The sequence below is a fragment of the Lutra lutra genome, chromosome 1, assembly GCF_902655055.1.
Source record: "Lutra lutra chromosome 1, mLutLut1.2, whole genome shotgun sequence".
Classification (NCBI taxonomy): domain Eukaryota; kingdom Metazoa; phylum Chordata; class Mammalia; order Carnivora; family Mustelidae; genus Lutra; species Lutra lutra.
Window position 1 is genome coordinate 101692560 of NC_062278.1, and position 21892 is coordinate 101714451.

Genomic DNA, 21892 nt, shown 5'->3' on the forward strand with positions numbered 1-21892 from the left:
TGTTAAGTGGGATGGAATTGCTATTCAAACTTAGACCTCCTGATTCAGAGATCTACGTTCTTACCATTAGATAATACCAACCTAATTGCACTAGGCTGCAAATGATTTTTTAATGGTACATTTCACAGAAAACATTTGATGAGCCCCTGACAATTAACAATCTGTAAGTCATGGAACATCAACTCCTCAAAGGACTAGTAACAAGATTGATATTTTATATTTCAAGATTTTATATGAATTATGGCTTTTAAAAGTTTAATTAGAAAAACAGAAGCCCCAGTTCTCATGTAAATTGTGAAGATTTACCTGAATGAAAGGGAAACTGTTGCTTGGCTTCACCAGTATGTGCATCCCAAATAATTGTAGTCTGAGATTGAAAAGAAAAGAAAAATATATTAAGAGGTTAAAAGAAGCTCATCATAGGTGCATAAATTAGATGCCTAACTATGCTAAAGCAATAGGAAATGTCAGGGTGAATTTAACTTTAAACATTTACTCTATCCCCAATAGTACAACGAGGTTACACTCCATTCTTGGGAAAATGACTATTAAGTAGTTGCTTTTTTCCCCCTGGTAATTTTTCATCAGTCAACTTCCTTCAAGGAACTATTATTAGTTGTCTATGAAACACCAGACATATTACACTGCTTAAGAAACTCAACTGCAGAGGTGCCTGGGTGGCTCAGTAGGTTAAGCTTCTGCCTTCGGCTCAGGTCATGATCTCAGGGTCTTGGGGAGCCTGCTTCCCCCTCCCTCTCTGCCTGCCTCTGCCTACTTGTGATCTCTCTCTGTCAAATAAATGAATAAAATCTTGGAAAAAAAAAAAAAAAAGAAACTCAATTGCAATAATGTATTTAATGCAATTTTTTTAAAGCTTTTTAACTATTAGGAGGCAAATTCTTGGATAATAAAGTCATCAACCAATTTTCAATACTAAGATTTTTAAAGCTCACATTTACATATACGGGCAGCTTGAATTTTGACAGTATTTAAAACAATGTCTTATACATTTTATCCAAGTATGACCCATAAATCTGCATGGATATATTCACAATTCCTTTAAACACCCTCCCACCACTAGTTTTGTAATTTTCGGGATGTAAAGTATTATACAGTGACAGTGGTTATTAATAGGACTTTTCCCTCCTATTCCTGGCCTCCTTTATTTTTCTTCCTTTTTCTTCCTCTCTGATTTCATTTTTGACAACTCACTCAGTTAACAAGCACACAAGCATACATTTTTCTGGATTAAAATTGTCTTATACCTGTATTCATTTTGGGAGGTAAGGCAGAGGGGATGACCTAAGAAAACGAAAAAGCAAGAAGGCCTTATTTTCAACCTACCCCTATTTCCAGGTCTAGTTAGGTAGAAAAAGCTGCAATGACCCTGCATTTTTCACATTTTCAATTAAGCAGCAGGAGTTCAGCTAACTGACCAGCTCTAAGATTTCTCAAGGAATCACTCCAGAACCATTTTTCATGGCTGAGATAAACTAGAAACTAGGGAAAGGAAGCAGAATATGGGAGGTATGACATCCATTACTTGAGCAAAGATGAGTGGTCACAAAGATAAAAGATAAATGGCATTGTGATGAGTAAACTGAAGAAGCAGCTGACAGAAAATCTAAGAGTATTTCTATTATCATCATGAATTCATACCTTAATTTCCCATAGACGAATGTTTTCTTGCTTATATGAGCCTCAAAAGAAAACATTACTTTAAGTTATACCCTAACACACTAACCTTTATAAAATTTAGTTTAACCTTCTTTTACCTTGTCTACTCCAGCACTTAGGATGAAATTTCCTTTCTTATTCCACTTCAATGCGAATATAGGGCCTTTATGCTGCCCCAAGGTGCTAGCAAGGTTACCTAATATTCAAAAAGAAAAACATTAAAAATTCTTCAAGCTTTATAACTTAGATCAACAAAAACATATAAAAAGAAAAATGCTTTACTTACCATCTTTAGTCCATATTCTGGCAAATCCATCGTATGAACCAGTTGCTAGAAGTGTACCTTCACTCTGTCAGAGAAACACACTTCCTTCAATTACATAATCCAGAAAGGGCATTTGTTATTTGACTATTTCATGTTTAAACCCTAGGAAGAGTAGATCTTGACATTCTCTGCTTCAAAATTTGGGAATGGTACCAAAGACCTACAAAACACCCTTCCCTGCTATGAAGCTAAAATTTAATCAGCATCTAGTCAGTGTGGGAGCCTTATATCCAAGTCTCAAAAATGGCAGGAACTACTTTGGAGCAGGACCACCACCACCCTTACACACATGCAAAGGTCTAGGTATTCTCACAGATGCACATGACTCAAAATGGGAGTAGGGGGGTCAACTAGGAAGAATACCCAAATCATAATCTTATAATGACTGAAAAGAATAAAAAGCAAAACTGGCTAAAACATTTTGTTATGATTAGATAATTTTATATGGTCATCCCTTTAAATCTTTTACTATCTCAATGAAGCTTGTGTATGAACCAAATAGTATTGCTGTTTCAGATGATCAGATATTTAAATATCTTTGAATGTTTCTTTACTTGGTTAATTCTTTCTCAATATGAAATCCTTACCAATTAAAAAAAAAAAGGCAGGAAAGAGTGTAGGCTGACTTTATAGTTAATGAAGTGAGTACAATTGCCTGGAACTACTTTACTGCTAGGAGAAATCCATACCAATTTCTCTAATCTTATATTCCCTTACTGTGCCTGGACTGGAATAATGGTATAACAGGAGAGATCTATGGAAGTGCAAGTTACAGAGTGTGTTAAAGAGACTATTGCTAGGATTAGTAAACACTACTGAAGACACAGAAAGAAATCCCGCCTTAGTGCTTTTTGTGATGCTTTTTGGAAAGGGAACTGAAAACAAGACTGCCCCCTTTCAAACCTCTCAAGCCATTTAGCTGTGCAGGTAAATGAAAAACAGATGCTGGTACAAGAGGTTATAGACTCAGTCCTGACAGAATCTGGTTCTATCTGAGGAAGAAGGAGCCATGCTGAAACCAACAACAAAAGATAATTTCCAGATGCGGCACAATGGGAAGATTCCTTTAAACTACTGGACCCCAAATGTCTTACTTCATGGACCACCACAGTAGGAAAAGAATACTTTAAAGATAAGGTATCTTGTAGGCTCTTGCTTTGGTCATGGAAAAGAATAATTAATCAAGGATAATGTTTTCCCCTTCTAGTGGAAGATTCAAGTTCATAATGAATAATATATGTTTGAAAAGTCCACACTTCTAAAAACTGTAACTTGCAGTTGAGAATCACCAAGCTCAACAAACAAACATTTGTAAATATCCTTTTCACCGTAACCTGTAAATCTCATTAAGTTAACATATGGTCTCTCAACCAAACAGCATATCAAGGTGATAAGGCCTTTGACTTAAGATTTAATAAGGTCCCATTAAGAAGATAATTCTTAGTCCTGACCCTACAACCAAACAATAAATATTGTGGGTGTGCTAAACCTCTTTCTCATTTTTGTAATTGTTATCTTCATTGGAGGGAAAGAGTGAATACACTGCTGGAAATTTTGTGAGGGGAACACTAAAAACAAAAACCCTACCTATTTGTTTTAGAAGAAATTTCACAGACACTGAGAAATTTAGCTAGAGATATCATTTTTAAAGACGGATCTCATTCACTGGAAAGAGACTTAAGAAGATCCTTTGGAAAGCTGCACAGAAATTATTGAAAAAAGGTCAGAGGAGGAAAGAGTGTTAACTTGCTGAGGAAAGAATGGTGAACCCCATGAAATGCTTGGGAACGCTGAAATCATCTAAGACGCTTCTTAAACTTCACAAAGAGCAGGTAAAAAATGGATACAAAGTCACAAGGAAGGAAAAAGGCAACATGGAATAAAGGAAAAGATATGAGACCTTTAAAAATTAGCATTTTTTTAATTTTTGCTAATTTTTAAAGGTCTCATATCTTTTCCTTTATTCCATGTTGCCTTTTTCCTTCCTTGTGATCAGAAGGGGCACGTGCATCCGAATGATTATAGCAGCAATGTTCACAACAGCCAAACTATGGAAAGAACCTAGATGTCCATCCACAGATGAATGGATAAAGAAGATGTGGTATATATACACAATGGAATACTATGTAGCCATCAAAAGAAATATAATCTTGCCATTTGCAACGACGTGGATGGAACTAGAGGGTATCATGCTTAGCAAAATAAGTCAATTGGAGAAAGACAACTATCATATGATCTCCCTGATATGAGGGAGAGGAGATGCAACATGGGGGGTGAAGGGGGTAGGAGAAGAGTAAATTAAACAAGATGGGATTGGGAGGGAGACAAACCATAAGTGACTCTTAATCTCACAAAACAAACTGAGGGTTGATGGGGGAGGGGGGTTGGGTGAGAGGGGGTGGGGTTATGGACATTGGGGAGGGTATGTGCTATGGTGAGTGCTGTGAAGTGTGTAAACCTGGCAACTCAGACCTGTACCCCTGGCGATAAAAATACATGTTTATAAAAAATAAAATTAAATTTAAAAAAATGCTAATTTTCCACAAATTAATCATGGGGATGGAAACAAACTAAGCTGCTTATCACGTACTTGAAACTGAAAAGGTGAAGCTTTATAAAGAACGAGGAGCTCAAACCTGGTAAGTCAGAACAGTTATCTCCAAAAGATGTGGAACGACAAAGAGAATGAGAGAAGTATGAGATTCCTATGGCTAGAACAGAGCTTGAAATGGTCCCTAAAAGGTAGTCAGCAGTGAAGTTCTCATCAGTCCATACAAGATAAGAAAAAAAGAACATGCTTTTATTATGGAGATTTCTCCTACCCACCCCAACAAAGGACTTAGTATGTGCCTTTCATCTACTACCTCATTTATGCAAGTACCATTATAACACTTGTACTTTACATTGAAGAAGTAAAAGCAAAGAGTGGGCAACCACCAGATGGACAAAGGTTCAACTGCTGGAGGGCCAGTCTTTGTTTTTAACACCACATTTGAGAATGGCCATCCTAGTTCGTTGTTCTTATTAGTGAAACTCAAAAGCAGCTCAACAAATGAACAAACCCTCCTATCAGTCTGAGGTTCAGAGAAGTGACGCAGATTAGGAACTACATTCACCATGGATAATACAGTGATACTCACATTCCAATCTAGGGATGTCACATCCTTGTTGCTTGGGACATCTTGCCCTCCTTCTCGTATACAATGTCTAAGTACTAACTGCGTGGAGCCACTAGTGCTATTTTCACTAAGATTCCATATTCTTGCTGTTGAGTCTCCAGACCTATAAAGTATGCAACATATTTTAAATCCTCATGATATTCTCAAGTATCCCAGAATCAAGGTGACATATAACATACTATTATTAATAAGGCAAATAAAAACTAGACTCTCTGAGAACTCCATTTCCAGTATTTTCCTTAGTCTCCATTATGGGGGCCCTAGGCGCTTCTGAAGAATTAAGTTTACTTAAACCTTCTAAGATTATGGGGGTACCTAGATGGCGCAGTCAGTTAAGCGACTGACTCTTGGTTTTGGCTCAGGTCACCATTTCATGGGTCATGAGATCAAGCCCTGTGTCGGATCTATGCTCAGCACTGCGTCTGTATGAGATTCTCCCCACTCTCTCTCTGCCCCTCCCCCTCCCACTTGTGCTCACTCTGTCTCTAAAATAAATAAATCTTAAAAAAATAACTTCTAAGATTGTGTTATGAAGAATAAAGATCTACAGAGGAAAAAGGACCACAAAGCAGCAAAAACCTGAAATGTAAGTAATGCTTTCATAAAATGTGTAATAGTTCAGTATGATATGTTTATAAAAAATACATTCTAGTTTCACTTTGAGAAACATACCCCGATGCCAAGAGATCACTAACAGGGTTCCAGGCACAGATGAAAACTTCAGATTCATGACCCCGTAACACAACTGCTTTATTCGGAGGGATTTCAACATCCCCATCCACTTCCATCATATCAGTATGATTATCTGTGTCATGAGAAACAAGTAGAAAATGCCAGTTAGGTAATATTACAACATCTGGGGGGGGGATAATTCTTAATCAGCAAATACCTCCTTTATAATATACAGTGTAACTTCTTTTTTTTAAAACTATGTCAGGTAATGGTGAAAATAACTGTACATGAGAAATAAATTCCTATCTTTAGTTTCGTATGACCCTACTATTTTTAAAAGATGTACCTGAGTACGTGTTTGGGTGGTGGGGAGGCAGTGAGAAAGACTGCAAAAAGGTTAGAGCCAAACAAGGCTAAACTGATAAAATAATCTGAATCAAATATAATCCATGTCAACACTGTTCTGACTTTCTGCCAGTAGGGGTTGCTGATATCATTCATATAACATGAGAGCTGCCTTTATATCTCCATGTCAGAGTTTTACTGTGTTAATGACTAGTATTACAAATTTTCCTTAGAAATCAAATGCAAACAATAAAACTTATCTAACAGTAGAAAATGGTTTCTAAAAATTTAAAGAAGAAAATAAAATCCATGAAATTAAGTCTAGCTATTTTTTTTGGAGCTTCAGGAATAAAAATCTGAATTGTAATACAAGTTAGGGAAACAAGTCGGCATAAATGAAACAGATGATGTTACTTCAGTCTGGAAGAAGAGACATCCACATAAAGAAAAATACTTTTTCTGCAAAGGCATTTTTAGAAATTCTTATTTCAGCTCACTTGCTATAGTATGTGCTCCATTCTCCTCCCCATTTGCTGTGTTTTCTCCATTTTTTGCAGACCCCTGCTGGTTTGTGGCGGCTGTGGAGGTGGCGGCAGCTGCCGCTTGCTGCTGTGCGAGCTTATCCCTGTAAGCTTGCTGTCTTGTCTGTACTACATCAGGCATTACGGCGTCTATCAGGGACAGAGACTCTATTGGCCGACCATCAAACAAGGTACCATCCTGGATGTGGAAAATTTGGAGAAAAGAACCGTGAAAGAGAACACATTTAGGATGAAGCAACTGCGAAGAGCTGTTTCAATTTTCCTCCTCCTCACCTAGGTCATACTGAAATATTGCACAGAGAAAGTTAAAATATTGAAAGTAGTAATAAAATGTAGGCCCAGGTTATACAAAGTTTATTAATTAGATTCCACAATTCTGCCAGGGAAAGCAATGACCAATATGAAAGAGTTCATACAATGGTAGGAGACTTGGTGCCACATTAGAATAAATACCTCTTTATAGCTAAAAACTTTTAAAACAGCTTTGTTGGACTCAAAGTTTGTGATTTCATTCAAACACTGAAACAAGAAACAGACTTCAGATATCCTGCCATACAATCATCTCATTTTACTAATGCTGAGACAGAAGCACAATCAGGTTGAAAGACTTGCAGAAGTCACACAGCCCCAGTCAATGGCAATGAGGATCTCCTAACTGACGCTATTCCTAGTGTGACCTGAGGACCAAAACCACTGCCATCACATCTTGTAGCTTCTTGTAAATGGACAGTCAAACCTACGGAATGGAAATCTCTGAAGGGCTCAAGAATCCGTGTTTTAACAAGCTCTCTAGGGTAGTCGTATGCACACTAACACTTAAGAAGTATCATTGTAACTATGAGACTGGTGCTCTTTAATTTTATGGAGTAGCTTTAATTTTCCAAAGCTCCTCTCATTGGCATTAGGAAGCTCACAATTAATAAGAAGTTCTCCAGGAGGCACAAGGAGACAGAACAAGTCAGAAATAGAAACTGGATAAATGAGCTAGGAAAATGCATTTGTAAGGCCTGATTCATGATAAGCTGGTGGACAGGGGTGATGGGGTGCTCTGATTTACAACACCTGGCACATCTCTCTGAGCTCCACGTGTTATAAATCCTGACCATATATGAAAATTTTTAGCTAGACCAGGGTTTGCAAACTTTTTCTGTGAAAGGCCAAAAAGTAACTATCTTAGGTTTTGCAGAGCATAAGGTCTCTATCACAATTATTCAACTCCGCCAAGTAGCCAAAACAATTCATGAATGAGCATGGCTGTGTTCCACTGTAAAAACAGGCAAGCAGGCAGGATTTGGCTCATGGGTCATAGTTGGCTGACACCTGAATTTATCTATACATGGATCTTATTAGATAGGCAAAAGTATCACGAGTTGGCATTAATTATAAACTGCCTTCCAAAAACAGGTCTAACCAAATAACCTGAGCTTTTGTAATTTTTCAGACCATCAATTATGTTCTCAGTATTGTTGTCTTAAAGAAACACAAAGCACAATGTTATTGTTTTATAGAGAATTATTTCTTATTATTTACTTATAAAACCCTAGAAAGGGAAATAAACTAGAACTAATGGTTCTTACAGTTCAAAGCCAACAGGCCTTGCCCGTTCAACCTGATTGTGACATAAGGAACAACACTCTTCGATTCTGTTAACCTAGTGAAGCTGAAGTCAGATAATGAATGAACAAACAAGAGAGCAGATTTAAGGACAAATTTAAGAGTTTGTATTGAAATAAATTTTCCTTACCTCATTAATACTAACTTCTGCCTCTACATACTGTAGACCTTTCTGGATGATAGAAATCAATGCAGCAGGTGGGACAAGGGCACCATTTATGTTAGACTGACTGATATGGCTTTCTATACCAAAGGTAAACGCTGAATGAGAAAATCCTAAAAGCAAAGAAAAGGTATAAGAATTTATTTTCCTAGTGACAACACGTTATAGGACACAAATGAAAGACCTCTGTAATCCTTCAAAATCACAATCCATCTAAAATCCCAGACTGTTAACTAAAGTCAAATACGTTTTAAAAAAAAGAAATACCAAATCCAAGCATATTAACTTTTACATATTTTCCTTTTCACTTTAATTACACAAAATATGATATAAAGTCTCTAGTACATATAAAATTTAGCCATGGCACATCATTTTCCTCAAAGAATAGCATCAAACTTTAAAGCTGGGGGTTTGGAAATCATGTGAATCCATTGCTTCACTGAAGATAATTTAGGCCAAGATAAATTAAGGTGACATTTATTATTCTGTACTGTATTTGAATTTCTACATAAAAATTATCAAACACAGTATAAATCCAGTATTTTGCAGAATTTTTTAACTTAGGAAATAAAAAGCAAACTAAAGTTAATTTATAAAACATAAAAATAATTTTTATGCTTAAATCTTACTCTATGTATGAGTTAAATGCAAAAAAAAAATTACTAATTTTTTGCCACTTAGTAATAACCCATCTAAATGAAAGCTTTAGGAAACAAAAGTTAGCAAGTAAATATTGAGTTTCTATCAGCTACTCTTTATTTTAATTTGAAATACTTAAACCCAAAACACATAATAAAAATCTCTTTATGTCGGTCTTACTTTTTATGAAAGTTAAGTTCAAACTCAAAGGTAAAATTCTAGTAAAATGATAGATCCATGTGTATTCTCTTTACTAAAACATCCATCAGAGCTTATCATTACACAGTACCTGTCGTTAATGTATTTTAAACAATTCAATCACATTATACATATAATATGGAATGTTAAGAAATTTCCATACTAAGTAAACTGAATGAAAATGGGCTTACTTGTGTCTTAAATGGATTTAACCCATGTAATAACTGTTACCTAGCCTATCCTAGTTTTTTAGTGCTAACTCTGTTTCTTGCTGCATTTTGTGCTTCCAGTTTTAGGCTTCTTGTGGCACTTATGAACAGTCTAAATAAAATACTATGGACTCACACAAAGCATGTGGCTAGGAAAGATTTTAATTGGTCAGTAGACAAAGTACACCTAAGTTGGTTTTCCTCATGGCTCCTTCCCTCTTGGAAACACCTGGCTATTCTACTCCTGCAACCCATAGTGAGAAGTGAAAGGACGTTACTTTTAAGACTTAGATTTTAACTCATGATTTTGCCTACAGGCACAATAATTATTAAACATATTTATGGTTTTCAGCCCACAGAGATGGCCAAAAGACATAGCAATGAAACTAAGAAATATACCAACGAAAAGGAGCATCATTCTGCATCAATGTCCCTATCAGGAAACCCACAACTACTTGAATATGAGAGATTCCAGATTGCCAGGGTAGAAGGCTAAGACTAAAGGTTGGGAAGGATGTGGAGAGACGGTAAAAGATAAAGCGGTGAAATCCATAAGCAGTGAGGCTGCAGAGTCCCATTTTCCATTAATATGCCCTTCCCTAAATAAATTCTGCAGTCAATCATAAATGGGAAGAAAAGCTAAACAGCCAAGTGGCTCAGAGATTTACAAAGACTTCAAGATAGTACCATTTGCGGAGGGTCTCCACCATGCACACATACATAGTTTTATTATTTTACAATCTGAGCTAACAGATGGGAAAACTGCCACTAATAGGATAAGGATTTATATTTTAAGATTTTGTTTAAATTCCAGTTAGTTAACATACAGTGTAATATTAGTTTCAGGTGTACAGTTTAGTGATTCAACATCATACAACACCTAGTGCTCATTACAAATTCCCTCCTTAATCCTCATAACCAGTTTAATCCAGTCCCCCACCCACCCCTGCCTCCAGTAATCCTCAGTTTGTTCTCTACAGGTAAGAGTCTGTTCTTGATTCATCTGTTTTGTTTCTTCAATTTCACATATGAGTGAAACCATATGGTATTTGTCTTTCACTGACTTATTTCTCTCCATCCATGGTATTGCAAATGGCAAGATTTCATTTTTTATGGCTGAGTAATATTCCTTTGTGTATATACACCACATTATCTTTAAGAGGATAAGGATTTAAATTCATTCAGAGACCATGGAGGTAACCACTACATTTCGTTTCTCCTACTGAACAATTAAGTTGATATACGGTCAAGGATAAAGTGAAGACAGAGTGAGCTCCTATTTACTAACAGAAAACAAAGGATTACATCATTGTTTTATTTCAAATCAGGCTGTTAGGAAGTGGTGTCAATAGTGCATGAAACAGGGACGCCTGGGTGGCTCAGTTGGTTGGACGACTGCCTTTGGCTCAGGTCATGATCCAAGGAGTGCTGGGATCAAGTCCCGCATCGGGCTCCCAGCTCCACAGGGAGTCTGCTTCTCTCTCTGACCTTCTCCTCGCTCATGCTCTCTCTCACTGTCTCTCTCTCTCTCAAATAAATAAATAAAATCTTTAAAAAAAAAAAATAGTGCATGAAACATTAAGACATCTTATTAGCAATGTTTTTCAGGTGTTTTGACTTTCATAAGCCTTACAAATTTTAGCAAAGTCCAGGACTTCTGAACCCTCTAATTCATGAATATAATTTAAGTAATCAAAATTCATCATATTTAGAACCTGTTTAAATTAGAGTTCAAGCTTATGTTCAAGAATATCCTAAGAGTAGCAGGTGGAACAACATCGACTGGGGGCTGGCATGTTATGTATCCTGAATTTTTCTATCAGACCAGGAGAGAAGCTATCCCAGGTGCTTATATCCATCTCCAGTTATCACACATGTGCTTACAATGCTCTCAAATAGTAAGAAAACAACACTGAAAGGGTTATTAGCATTGTTTGGACACGTCACATTTAATGTCTACTCTAAAAAAGGTCCATAATTAAAAACACTCTGCCTCAGTAAATGTTGAATTCAACTGTAATTTTTAAATTTATAGTCCTAGCATTACATGGCAGCTTAAAATTATATTCAAAACTACTTTTCTTACTCCCCTCCCTAAAACTTCATTTTCCTTAGAAATTTGACCTCCTTTATTATACCTGAAAGTCATCCTAACTTTCACCCTGGCCCTGGTACTCCACCAGTCACCAAATCCTAACAATACTAGCTTAGCTTTCCTTTTCTGCTAGTGCTGGCATCTGGAGTTTAGTCCCCATCATCTGCTGTCTACAATTACTACCCTAAGTTCCTCTTTCCCCAGCCCAGTCCATTTGCCACACTACAGCCAGGGAATTATCTGTGAAACAAAACAAATCACATCACTCCTTACTAAGGCACTTTCAACGATCCCTGATCCCTTTGGCACTTCCTAATAAAGGTCAAACTTCTAAGTACAATACACAGTTACCTTTGTAATCTGACCCTACTTATCTCTCCATATTCATCTCCCCAGTTCCATGCTCCCCACCCTTCTTCCCATTACACATTAAATTTAAGTGATTCTCAATTATATGTAGTACTGTAGTACTGTGAATATGCTATGCTATCTCACACTTTTATAGCTTATGTGTTCCTAAGTTCTTTCCTCCTATCTGAATGAAGGGGAAGTCCTTTTTTCACTACCCCAGAGGATGATCTTTCTCTGCTATGTTAATCCTACAGTTTGTTACATGTATGGTATTTAGCACACTGAATGGTTATCTTGTATGTGTATGATGCTAGACTGGGCTACTTGAAGAAAGAGTTGATGTCTTTTCCTTCTGGAAACCTAGAATGTTACCTAATTTAACTAATTCTCAATAAATATTTGTTAAATCAGGACGCAATTCTACTATAATGTATTTTGGCACATGAGAAAACCTATGAATCAAAAAAAAACCAAACAAACAAACAAACAAACAACATATGACTTAAATCTTCCTTCTAAAACTTGAACCAGGTTATGCCAAAGAATATCTCCATTTATCTGTAAATACATGGGCAGGAAACACTTTTTTAGGGACACTTTTGATTTACATAGTACAGAAGGCAAAAGAAATTCACCTATATCTGTGAGATGTTAAAGACTGGCTTGATTGCTTAAAATAGCATCCCTTTCTTCCAGGAGTAAGCGCAAATCTGATGTAATAATACCTCCATAATCAAGTACTCTACAAATTTGCTAGGGTGATTAAGATTTGGGAGGTGGAAAAGAGATTCCAGAAAGAAAGTGAGGCTAAAAACCATGAAGTTCCGTATAGAGTAACTCAGGAATAAAGACAAGCAGTGGCGAGAGAGGTGTGGTGACTCAGGAGCCCATGAGACTACGCATGGTTCCCATATAAAAAACAAGATCACAAAACCACTGTTTTCTACACACTGCTTGTTTCAGGGAAGGCATTCCCTTGGGATGACAGGGACTGTGTTCTCAAAAAGGTTTTGGTTGTCCAGAGCGACCCAACTCACCTTTCAGACAGACTATAGGAATATGCAAATGGACCCTGAACATCACTGCTGTGGTACAGAGAGACTCAACAACACCAACAACACACAAAGCTGAACTATTATCATGACACAGTCCAGAAGGAAAGTCTAATAACCCAATGTCCTACTGAAGCTTCAGGTAAAAAACAAAAACAAAAACAAAAACCAACCCAGAAAATTATATCCCTGCTCCCATCACGACAAAACCTCCTTGTCCCCAAATCCATTTGCAACTGTGTCCTGCAGACCCAGATTTTTGTTTATTCTGAAAAGTTCATACTTAACATGCTTAAAAGATTCTAGACAATGTGAAAAGGAGGAGGAGCAAAAAATGCTACAGGGGATCTTGCATGTTGGGAGATTTAGACCCAGTACTTATTAAAAAAGTAATGGACAACATGGAGAAGGAAAAACATTACAATACCAAACCCAAGTGTAACTGTTAATATTTTTGTATTTCCTTTTTTTCTCTATACACCGTTTTCCTCCATCACAATATAACACACAATATAACACATCACAATACAACACAATATAACACACAAGGGATGCTATCTTCTGTGCCCTAATTTTGTCCTTAAAAATATATATAACCACGAACATTCTACATGAATTATATTATCAAATATATATACTTTTATTATCATACTATTTGGCCGATGAATGCACTCAACTAGTAAATTACTCATCTCATCGATGGATAGCTTAGATTTTCTCAGTGTTTACTATTTAGGAATGTTACCTCAAATACCTACATGTATAGGCTTTTAACAGGTATTTATTTTTCTCTCCTTAGGATGGATTCCCTCAAAAGTTGGGGGGGGAGGCACGGGCATTTTAAAGGAAGTTTTCATAACTGCACAACTGCACTGCCCCCAAATTATAAAAATCTACAGTGCCATCAGCAATTTATGTTTCCCTACACCCTTATTATGCTGGCTATTCTTGAACAAAATTAGCAAGAAGATTACTAGTAAGACTGAACAAGTTCTCTATTTGGTAATTATTAAACGACATCTGTCTTTTAACAAGCATGTCAGCAGTAATGTGTAAATAGGAATTTTCCTTTATCAGCAAAAAAAAAAAAAGTCATTCAGCTTATAAAAGAGAAAAACTGATTTGGAACTATAAAACTTACCACTATTTTTGACAAGTACTTGCTCTTTATTGTTAATTAGTCGTGTGTACAACTATATGTGACAAATCCATGTTACTGCATATTTTATTTGATTATAAATCAAAATGTATATATACTTAACCTGTATTTCTGTAGCTGACCAATTACTCATAAAAATGAAAAGAAAGACTAGAGGTGGACATACCCAATCCTGAACTCTCCTCAGTCCAGGGCTTCATGGCTAGTGGCACTGAGACCTGGTTTAATCTGACTCCATTCAGTTCATTGTTCAAGTGTGTTTATAAGTGGCACCAGCAGAAAGACACGGAGGAAGGAATGTTTATCTGGCCCCATTACCTTTATCTCAATCAAGAGAAACTACACTGTCATCTGATTGCTGACATTTTCTTAGCCACTGTAGGTAGGGGTTAATACCAAATCATTAAATGAAAAAAATCAAAACAAAACACAACACAACAAATAGGCTCCATGGTGTTACAGATCAGAATCTTATGTTATACATAAACATTCAGGTTAGTGTGTGCCTACTACAATTATGTGTAGATTTCTAAATTAAGTGTGTATGCTCTCATAAATAACATCTGAAGGAAGCACCGTCTCAGAAGAAGTGGGGTGGTGCAAAGCCTACATTCAGAGAGACTGAGTATCCGCTGGAAACAGTTCGTGAACAGTGGAGAGAGCTGGGGATGGGAGACACAAGATGATCTTTCATGAACCAAATACTTTAAGCTTACGTACATCATCACTTTTTCATAAGCCGAGACTGGATGGCAAGATGAACATTAGTTCTAAAAACATGAGGATTTAAAAAAATGATAGCATTCAGAATCAAAATCTAGAAGATAGTTCAGTCATAAGGACATACTGTTCCTGCATTTTCCAGTTAGTCTTCAACCATAAAATGCAACTGTTTCACAGTGTCCAATATTAAGTACACCATTCAACGAAATGCTACTGAGCTCTTATACATGTCAGAGATGATAGTTTTACATAGAAACAAGAATTCTCCCCCAAACCAAATACACAATTTAAAGCAAAATAAAATTATATCTTACACAAAGCAACAAGAAATAAGGTGGCACAAATTCACAAATAATTGCCAGTATAATTTCTCCAGAAAAAAACATTCAATAACTAGAGAAGACTCAAAGGTGATGTAAGGGGTGGGGGAGGGAGGGAAATTTAAAAGGTCCAAACCACCCTATCTCTTTTAAAATTAACACTGTATCAAGTTCTGCTCCATACAACTTAGCAGTAACCCCTTAGTGCTTATTCTGCATATGGTTGCTAGATGTGAGTTATTAGGGCAATCAAATTATTAATGCCCGTGGGCAAATGCTAATTAAATGGAGCATACTGAATAATCAAGTCAATCATTACTTACGGTACTACACTGTCAAATACACTCACTCGATTTTCAAGTCATCTCAAAAGAGAAAAAAATTTTCTTTCCTAGAAAATTTTTGTTGCCTATGAAAGCCTACATCTATGTCAATGAAGTACAAAATGGTGATGACTAAAGTAACTGGCTAGAGACAAAATGGAGAAAAATTAAGTTACAACATTTAATAAGGACATCTTACAATAAATATACTTTCCTCTTAATTAGTTTTAATGAGTAGGGGAGGATGACTTATTTCAAACAGAAGCCTATAAAACATTTAAGGCTGAATATCATAATGTAATCCCTTTTGAACAAGCAACAACTTTTATGGATGAAGAAAAAAATCAAAAGTTATATAATTTGGGGAGAGGGACAGACTTCTAATAGATAATATCTTCTAGTGCTGATAATAGTCATTAACAGGATAGTCATCACATAGTATAAAGTATTTAAAACAATTTAAGAGATTTTATTCTCTCTGGAGACAGATACCATAGTCCAGTCAACGTTAAACAGTATTTACAGGGAACAAATATTAGAAGTTCTCGTTGGGAAACATTATTTCTAAATTATACATTTATCAAAAAAGAACAAACTTTCATAAGGTATTTTTTGGACTTTCTATCTGAGGGCTTTTAGAAAATGAGACAAGCAAGAAAAAATTTTACTTTCCTTAGAAGTGGTAGTCTTTAAAAACCAGTCTTGTGGGGGGCATCTAGGTGGCTCAGTGGGTTAAGCCTCTGCCTTCGGCTCAGGTCATGATCTCAGGGTCCTGGCATCAAGCCCCGCATAGGGCTCTCTGCTCAGCAGGGAGCTTGTTTCCCACTCTCTCTTCGGGGCACCTATATGGCTCAGTGGGTTAAAGCCTCTGCCTTTGGCTCAGATCATGATCCCAGGGTCCTAGGATCAAGTCCTGCATCGGGCTCTCTGCTTAGCAGGGAGCCTGCTTCTCCATCTCTCTCTGCCTACTTGTGATCTCTGTCAAATAAATAAATAAAATCTTAAAAAAAAAAAAAAAGTCTTGTGAAGGTCTTTTCACAGGTATTTTCTTTGTCATGATTACTTCTTTTCTTCCTATCTCCTAATCTAATTCAGTACTCCAAAATACACCCAGAAAAGGAATTACTGTATTCCAAAATCAAATTACTTGCAAAATGGTCGTTTTTACATATAATTAGAGTTCAGAATCAAGAAGGAACAAGTCACCAAGTGCTGAGATGGCCAGATTCTGAGCTCTATCTGAAACCTCATCTGAGCTGGCAGAACTATCAATTTCCTAAACTCTTTCCCATCTCCTACTTCTGGAAGTAACTTCAAATGAATGTCTCATGGTATCCTTTACGATATAAACATGCCTCATCAATCCTATAAAATCCTGCCTATAAATACAAATACGCCACTTTTAGTGGCACCTCCCTAATGCTTAGTAGGAGATATTCTCACACCCCAATCTCAATTTGTACATTTCATGCTTTCTACTTTATCTCAAATAGCTGCCAAATATAATTTTTCTTTCAACACACTGTGAACATGCTACATACCTGAGTCAACTTTCTTGCCAAGTTCTAATTGTCCTACAACTAATATGGACCAGTGGCTTTCAAACTTTTCAAACTTTATATACCCAAGAATCACCTGGGACATTTTTAAAATGCAGATTCCTGAACCCCACTTGCCATTCTCTAAGTGATTCTGATGCAGGTGGTCAGAGGATCAAACAGAACTCTGATATACGCGGTTCTTAAATTTATGGCAACTTGCATTCCTAGAAAAACTGCCATGAGTCAAATGTCATTAGTTGAACCTGATTTTCCCCCATGTAAATAATAATGTAAATAGGAAGTTACACATTTAATAAAGGGACTGATGTTCACATTTTCAGAGATGTGGCTTAACATCGCACTTCATGATGGGTACACTATAAAATATAAACCTTTCTAAATACACAAAGCACAACTAAGAATACAGTAAAAAATTAAGGACTTACTATGTAAGTAAAAAATAAAGGACTTATTATGATAAGGAGCAGTGTACCACACAGTTTTTTTTTAACATAATTCTTGCTTTATTTTTATTTACTACAACACAGAACACCTTAAAATGTGTTATTTCAAAGGATTTTCTCTGAGAACATTAGTAACTTCAAGAAGACTTCTGATAATATTTAACCACTGGATACTCTTACAAAAATTACTCCAGGGTATTATTTTACTGCCTCTTCTACTTGCTGTATTTTCTTTTCTTTTTCTTTGTTTTTTTTTTTTTGTTGTTTTTGGGGTTTTTTTTTTTTTTTTTTGGTGGCAACATCACACAACAATTTGTAGGCTTCTGTTTGCTAACAAAATCTGAGCATTCATCAACATCTCTACCTTCACCTTGCCTCATTTCATCTCAGCATAGGCTGAACTACAGGATGCTGCTGAGTTATTCCAACTGTTTCCAGAAACAACGGTTTCTTGTGATTCAACCTAAGCAGTTGCCTTTACAATACACCTACAAGCCATTACATACATTTCTCATCTACTCTACTGGCCCTTCACAGCATGTTCTACTTTTGTGTCTGAGGTCTCAAAGCTCTGGCTCAAATGGCAGTCATATTCAAAGGCAGAAAAAGCAGGAGCTCGTTTTAACCCAACAATTCTTTCAATTTTGGCCAAAGTTACCAAGTAACAATATTAAGGCATGTGCATCTGTCTTATATATGTCAATAATCACTAGGTTAGGTCACTACTTTTTCCACTTCATTAATCATTTTAATCTTGCTCAAAATATTCAATGGATATCATTTTAGGATCTGCCTTCAATATCAGCTGACCAGTTGAAAAAGAAAAACAAAATAAAATGCACTCATTTCAAAGCTTCAGAATAAATTATTCTGCCTTAGTTGGCTGCTTTTAGTTTCTCCTTTTCTGCCCTCATTAGCCATCATTTTCTCAGCTCTTTCAGGCCAGCGAAAAGCAGCGATGGTGCCTGGGACTAGGAACCCCCAGGGGACAGCAAAGCTCAGAACTGGAGCACAGCTGGCAAAAGCTCAGCAAACAGGGGCGTTTGCACTCCCTGCATAGGAAAGGACAATGACTAAGCCCTATCAGAAGAATAACTATCGTTTCAAAGTCAAAACTGAGGGCTCAGTTCCTACTTCCAGCTTTCTGTCCTCCCTCACATGAGCCAACCACAGTTACCCTTTTACACAAACACTATGCCTCAACTTACTACTACAACATCCCAACTTTAATGATTTCTAAAATTCAACCTCTCCAGCTTATTTTCAACTTCCAAATGGTAAAATGTCCTGCTAACAATCTGCACGCACCAGTGCGGTCAATCTTTCCCAGGTCCTGTGTCCCATCCACCCCAAGCTTTCCCTCTTCTTTTTTTACATTTTCTTGCTTAATCCATCCCACATTTTCCCTTGTAGTCTTCCTTCTGTTTTAAGATGCCTCTTAATCTGTTTAAAAATGAACAGATTTACTTAATATTTATTACAAATGACCTCCAATGATTTAATATATTGATCACCCACCAATAAATACATCAGTAAGAATTCAGGTCAAGAATAAACTAAATCAATAGGGATAATGATTAAGAAAACATTCTGAAAAAATATGGTTAATTTAGTTATTGAAATGCTAACTGCAATTAGGATCAGTAACATTTAGCTGAGGATTCTGAACATACATTATCAAATTGATGCTATCTGAAAGTTTATATGTTCCTACTGACCGTGTACAATCTTATAACAACTTATAAAAAAAATGGGTCTTTGAACACTGAAAGCCAAACCATTTGTTAACAAATATTTGCCTGAGATGATTCCAACATATTTGAAAGAGTCAGAGAGTTAAACCATGCAGTAACACATAGCTTTAAAATGGCAGTCCAGACATTAAGGAAACATACAAAGTTCAACAGTTTGGACTGATACAAATTTCAAATGCATAAAAGGTTATTTTGAAAATATTAAAATAATTTGAGGCCTATTTACTTTATGAAAGTACTCACCTGACTCTTGCAAGTATCTATATACCAAGAAGTTGACCTCATCACTGCTTATACTCATCTTTATTCCCACTTAAACCATGAGGTCACAACACAGGATATAACCCTAAAAATAAAACAAAGTTAATTAAGTATTTTCTCAATAAAATATTTTTAAACAAAACGTAAACAATGTTGTAAAAACCATTTGATTTTATTAAATGATGTAAAATGAAGGTTCTATGTTGCCTAATAATAAACCCTAACAAATAAAGTTATTCCAATAATTAGTAATAGATTATACAACCAAAACATGGCTGGTCTATTTTTCTGCAAGGTAACATATTTGCAAAAAGGATTCAAAATTTAGAGAAGGGCTTTAGCACTGTATTTTATATGACTATATCAAATAGCATTAAAAAGTTGTTTCCTCTTTCTCCTTAACTGCAAAAAAAGAAAAAGAAAAAAAGAACAGCACATATTAGGAATCAGAATATTATATATTTAGGAAAAGAATGATTTTAGACCACTGGGTAAGGGATGAGCCATCTACATTGGTTTTTGTCTACATAATTTGAGAGGATTTGATGTCTCTGTTCTCTCAACATCTAACCTGCAATGTTCAAGTTTTAGAAGGATCTGGCTACATTGTAAAGCAGAGAGGTGGGAATACAGTTTTCAAAACTTAAATGATATTCTCTTAACGGGCATACTTAAATCTTGAATTCAGAGAGAGGGAAAAAAGGAAACAGAGACCTAACTTAAATATGTTCTCATTATACTTATCTGTTCTCATGTCACAGAAATTATTTAAAAAAGAAGTCAGCAAACATCTTTTGTACAGAGTCCGACAGTAAATATGTTAGGCTTTGCCACCCATACACAGTTTCTATTAAAACCACTCAACTCTACGGTTGTAGCACAAAAGCAGCAACAAACAAGATGTAGACAAATGAGTCAGGCCATGTTCAATCAAATTTTATTTATGGATGCTGAAATCTGGATTTCACATGATAAAGTTGGATCATAAAATATTTCTCTTCAGACTTCTTTTCAAGCACTTAAAACAACAACAACAAACCCACCTTTCTTTGCTTGTGGTCCTTATAAAAGACTAGTGGGCCAGATCTTACCCACAGACTGTATACTTTTTTGGTCCTGCATTTTAAAAGGATAGACTGACATCTATTCAGTAAAGGGCTATCTAACACTATGTGCCTGTGCAGACTGTCCTGCTACATCATAAGTCTCTTTATGATGCAGAGTTCACAGGATATTTAGAAGTCATAAATTAACAAACACCTGAGTAGGCTACTGTGTGAGGGAAACTGCTGCTGCCCTAAGTTGTGGAAAAAGTGGTTATTAAGCACAACAAGCTTCTGTCACAGGAAAGAAGACAAGAAAGTAATAATAATTTTCCAATGACACACACAGAGGAATTCCTGACCAAATTTAGTAGCCAGGAAATACAGCTTGAACAAAGTATCACTGGTGTTTAGACCCGGAAGGATGGACTAGGAGAGGGAGGACATAAATACTTGTGGGAAGAAGGCAGGGAACGGAAAGAATCCAATGAGCAGTAATAGTTAGTGGAAAGGCTCGATGAAGAAAGAGAAAACAAAACATGGAAGTAAGGCTCAAAACACAAACAAAACCCTGCTCTGTGGGGCCTTGACAGCATCACTTAGAGAAAATATACTGACAGGTTTTAAGCGGGTGGCAGAATCACCAGATCAACACTATATAAAGATCATCCTAGCTCTGACACGTAGAAGAGACTGGAAGGAAGATGGACTGGAGTGAGAGCTGAGGTAGTAGGGTGTTGCAGGGACCTAATTAATGAATGAAACCTGGGCTGTGGCACTGAAGCCAGGGAGAAGTACAGGGATTCCAAAGTGTGACCAGCCGGACAAAGGAATGAGGTGAAAGGAAGAACCAAAGATTCTTTGAGGAAATCTGGATTCACAATACTTCCACAGAAGAAGAGAAACCACAGACAAAGAGTCACAATTATCTTCATAGAAAGAAAAAGGTACTCTTCCACAAAATTAACTCAGGAGGTACAATTAATAACCTGAATGTTTGGAATGACAAAAGTAAATACTCCTTTGATGATTTTGGCTCAGGACATCTTGTCTAGATGCTACTATGGTACATTAGGTGACTCATGCCCTGGAGGGTATCTTCCTCAGTTTTATCCTGACACACAGTAAGTAATATGTAGCAATGTATCTGGCATTCAGAGTATATATTAAATAGTCAATTTCGAAAGCCCGTTAAACTGAATAATTTTAAAAAACAAAACAACTAGAGTGGCTCAGTTGCTTA

General features: G+C 36.3%; 1 protein-coding gene across 7 annotated transcripts in view; it reads right to left on the reverse strand.

Moving 5' to 3' along the window:
• The window catches only part of TBL1XR1 (TBL1X/Y related 1), a 169968-nt gene that overhangs the window by 20215 nt on the left and 127861 nt on the right, over positions 1 to 21892 (reverse strand). For 6 of the 7 annotated variants that reach the window (XM_047730862.1, XM_047730830.1, XM_047730837.1 and 3 more), the window contains 8 exons: positions 19589 to 19691; positions 8485 to 8630; positions 6696 to 6918; positions 5854 to 5986; positions 5143 to 5284; positions 1964 to 2027; positions 1776 to 1873; positions 307 to 367 (listed from right to left, as the gene is read on the reverse strand). In XM_047730862.1, coding sequence (XP_047586818.1) covers positions 307 to 367; positions 1776 to 1873; positions 1964 to 2027; positions 5143 to 5284; positions 5854 to 5986; positions 6696 to 6918; positions 8485 to 8630; positions 19589 to 19646 — 925 coding nt within the window. In that variant the 5' untranslated portion in view covers positions 19647 to 19691. The remainder of the gene's footprint in view (positions 1 to 306; positions 368 to 1775; positions 1874 to 1963; positions 2028 to 5142; positions 5285 to 5853; positions 5987 to 6695; positions 6919 to 8484; positions 8631 to 19588; positions 19692 to 21892) is intronic. The other variant, XM_047730869.1, reaches the window with a different exon arrangement.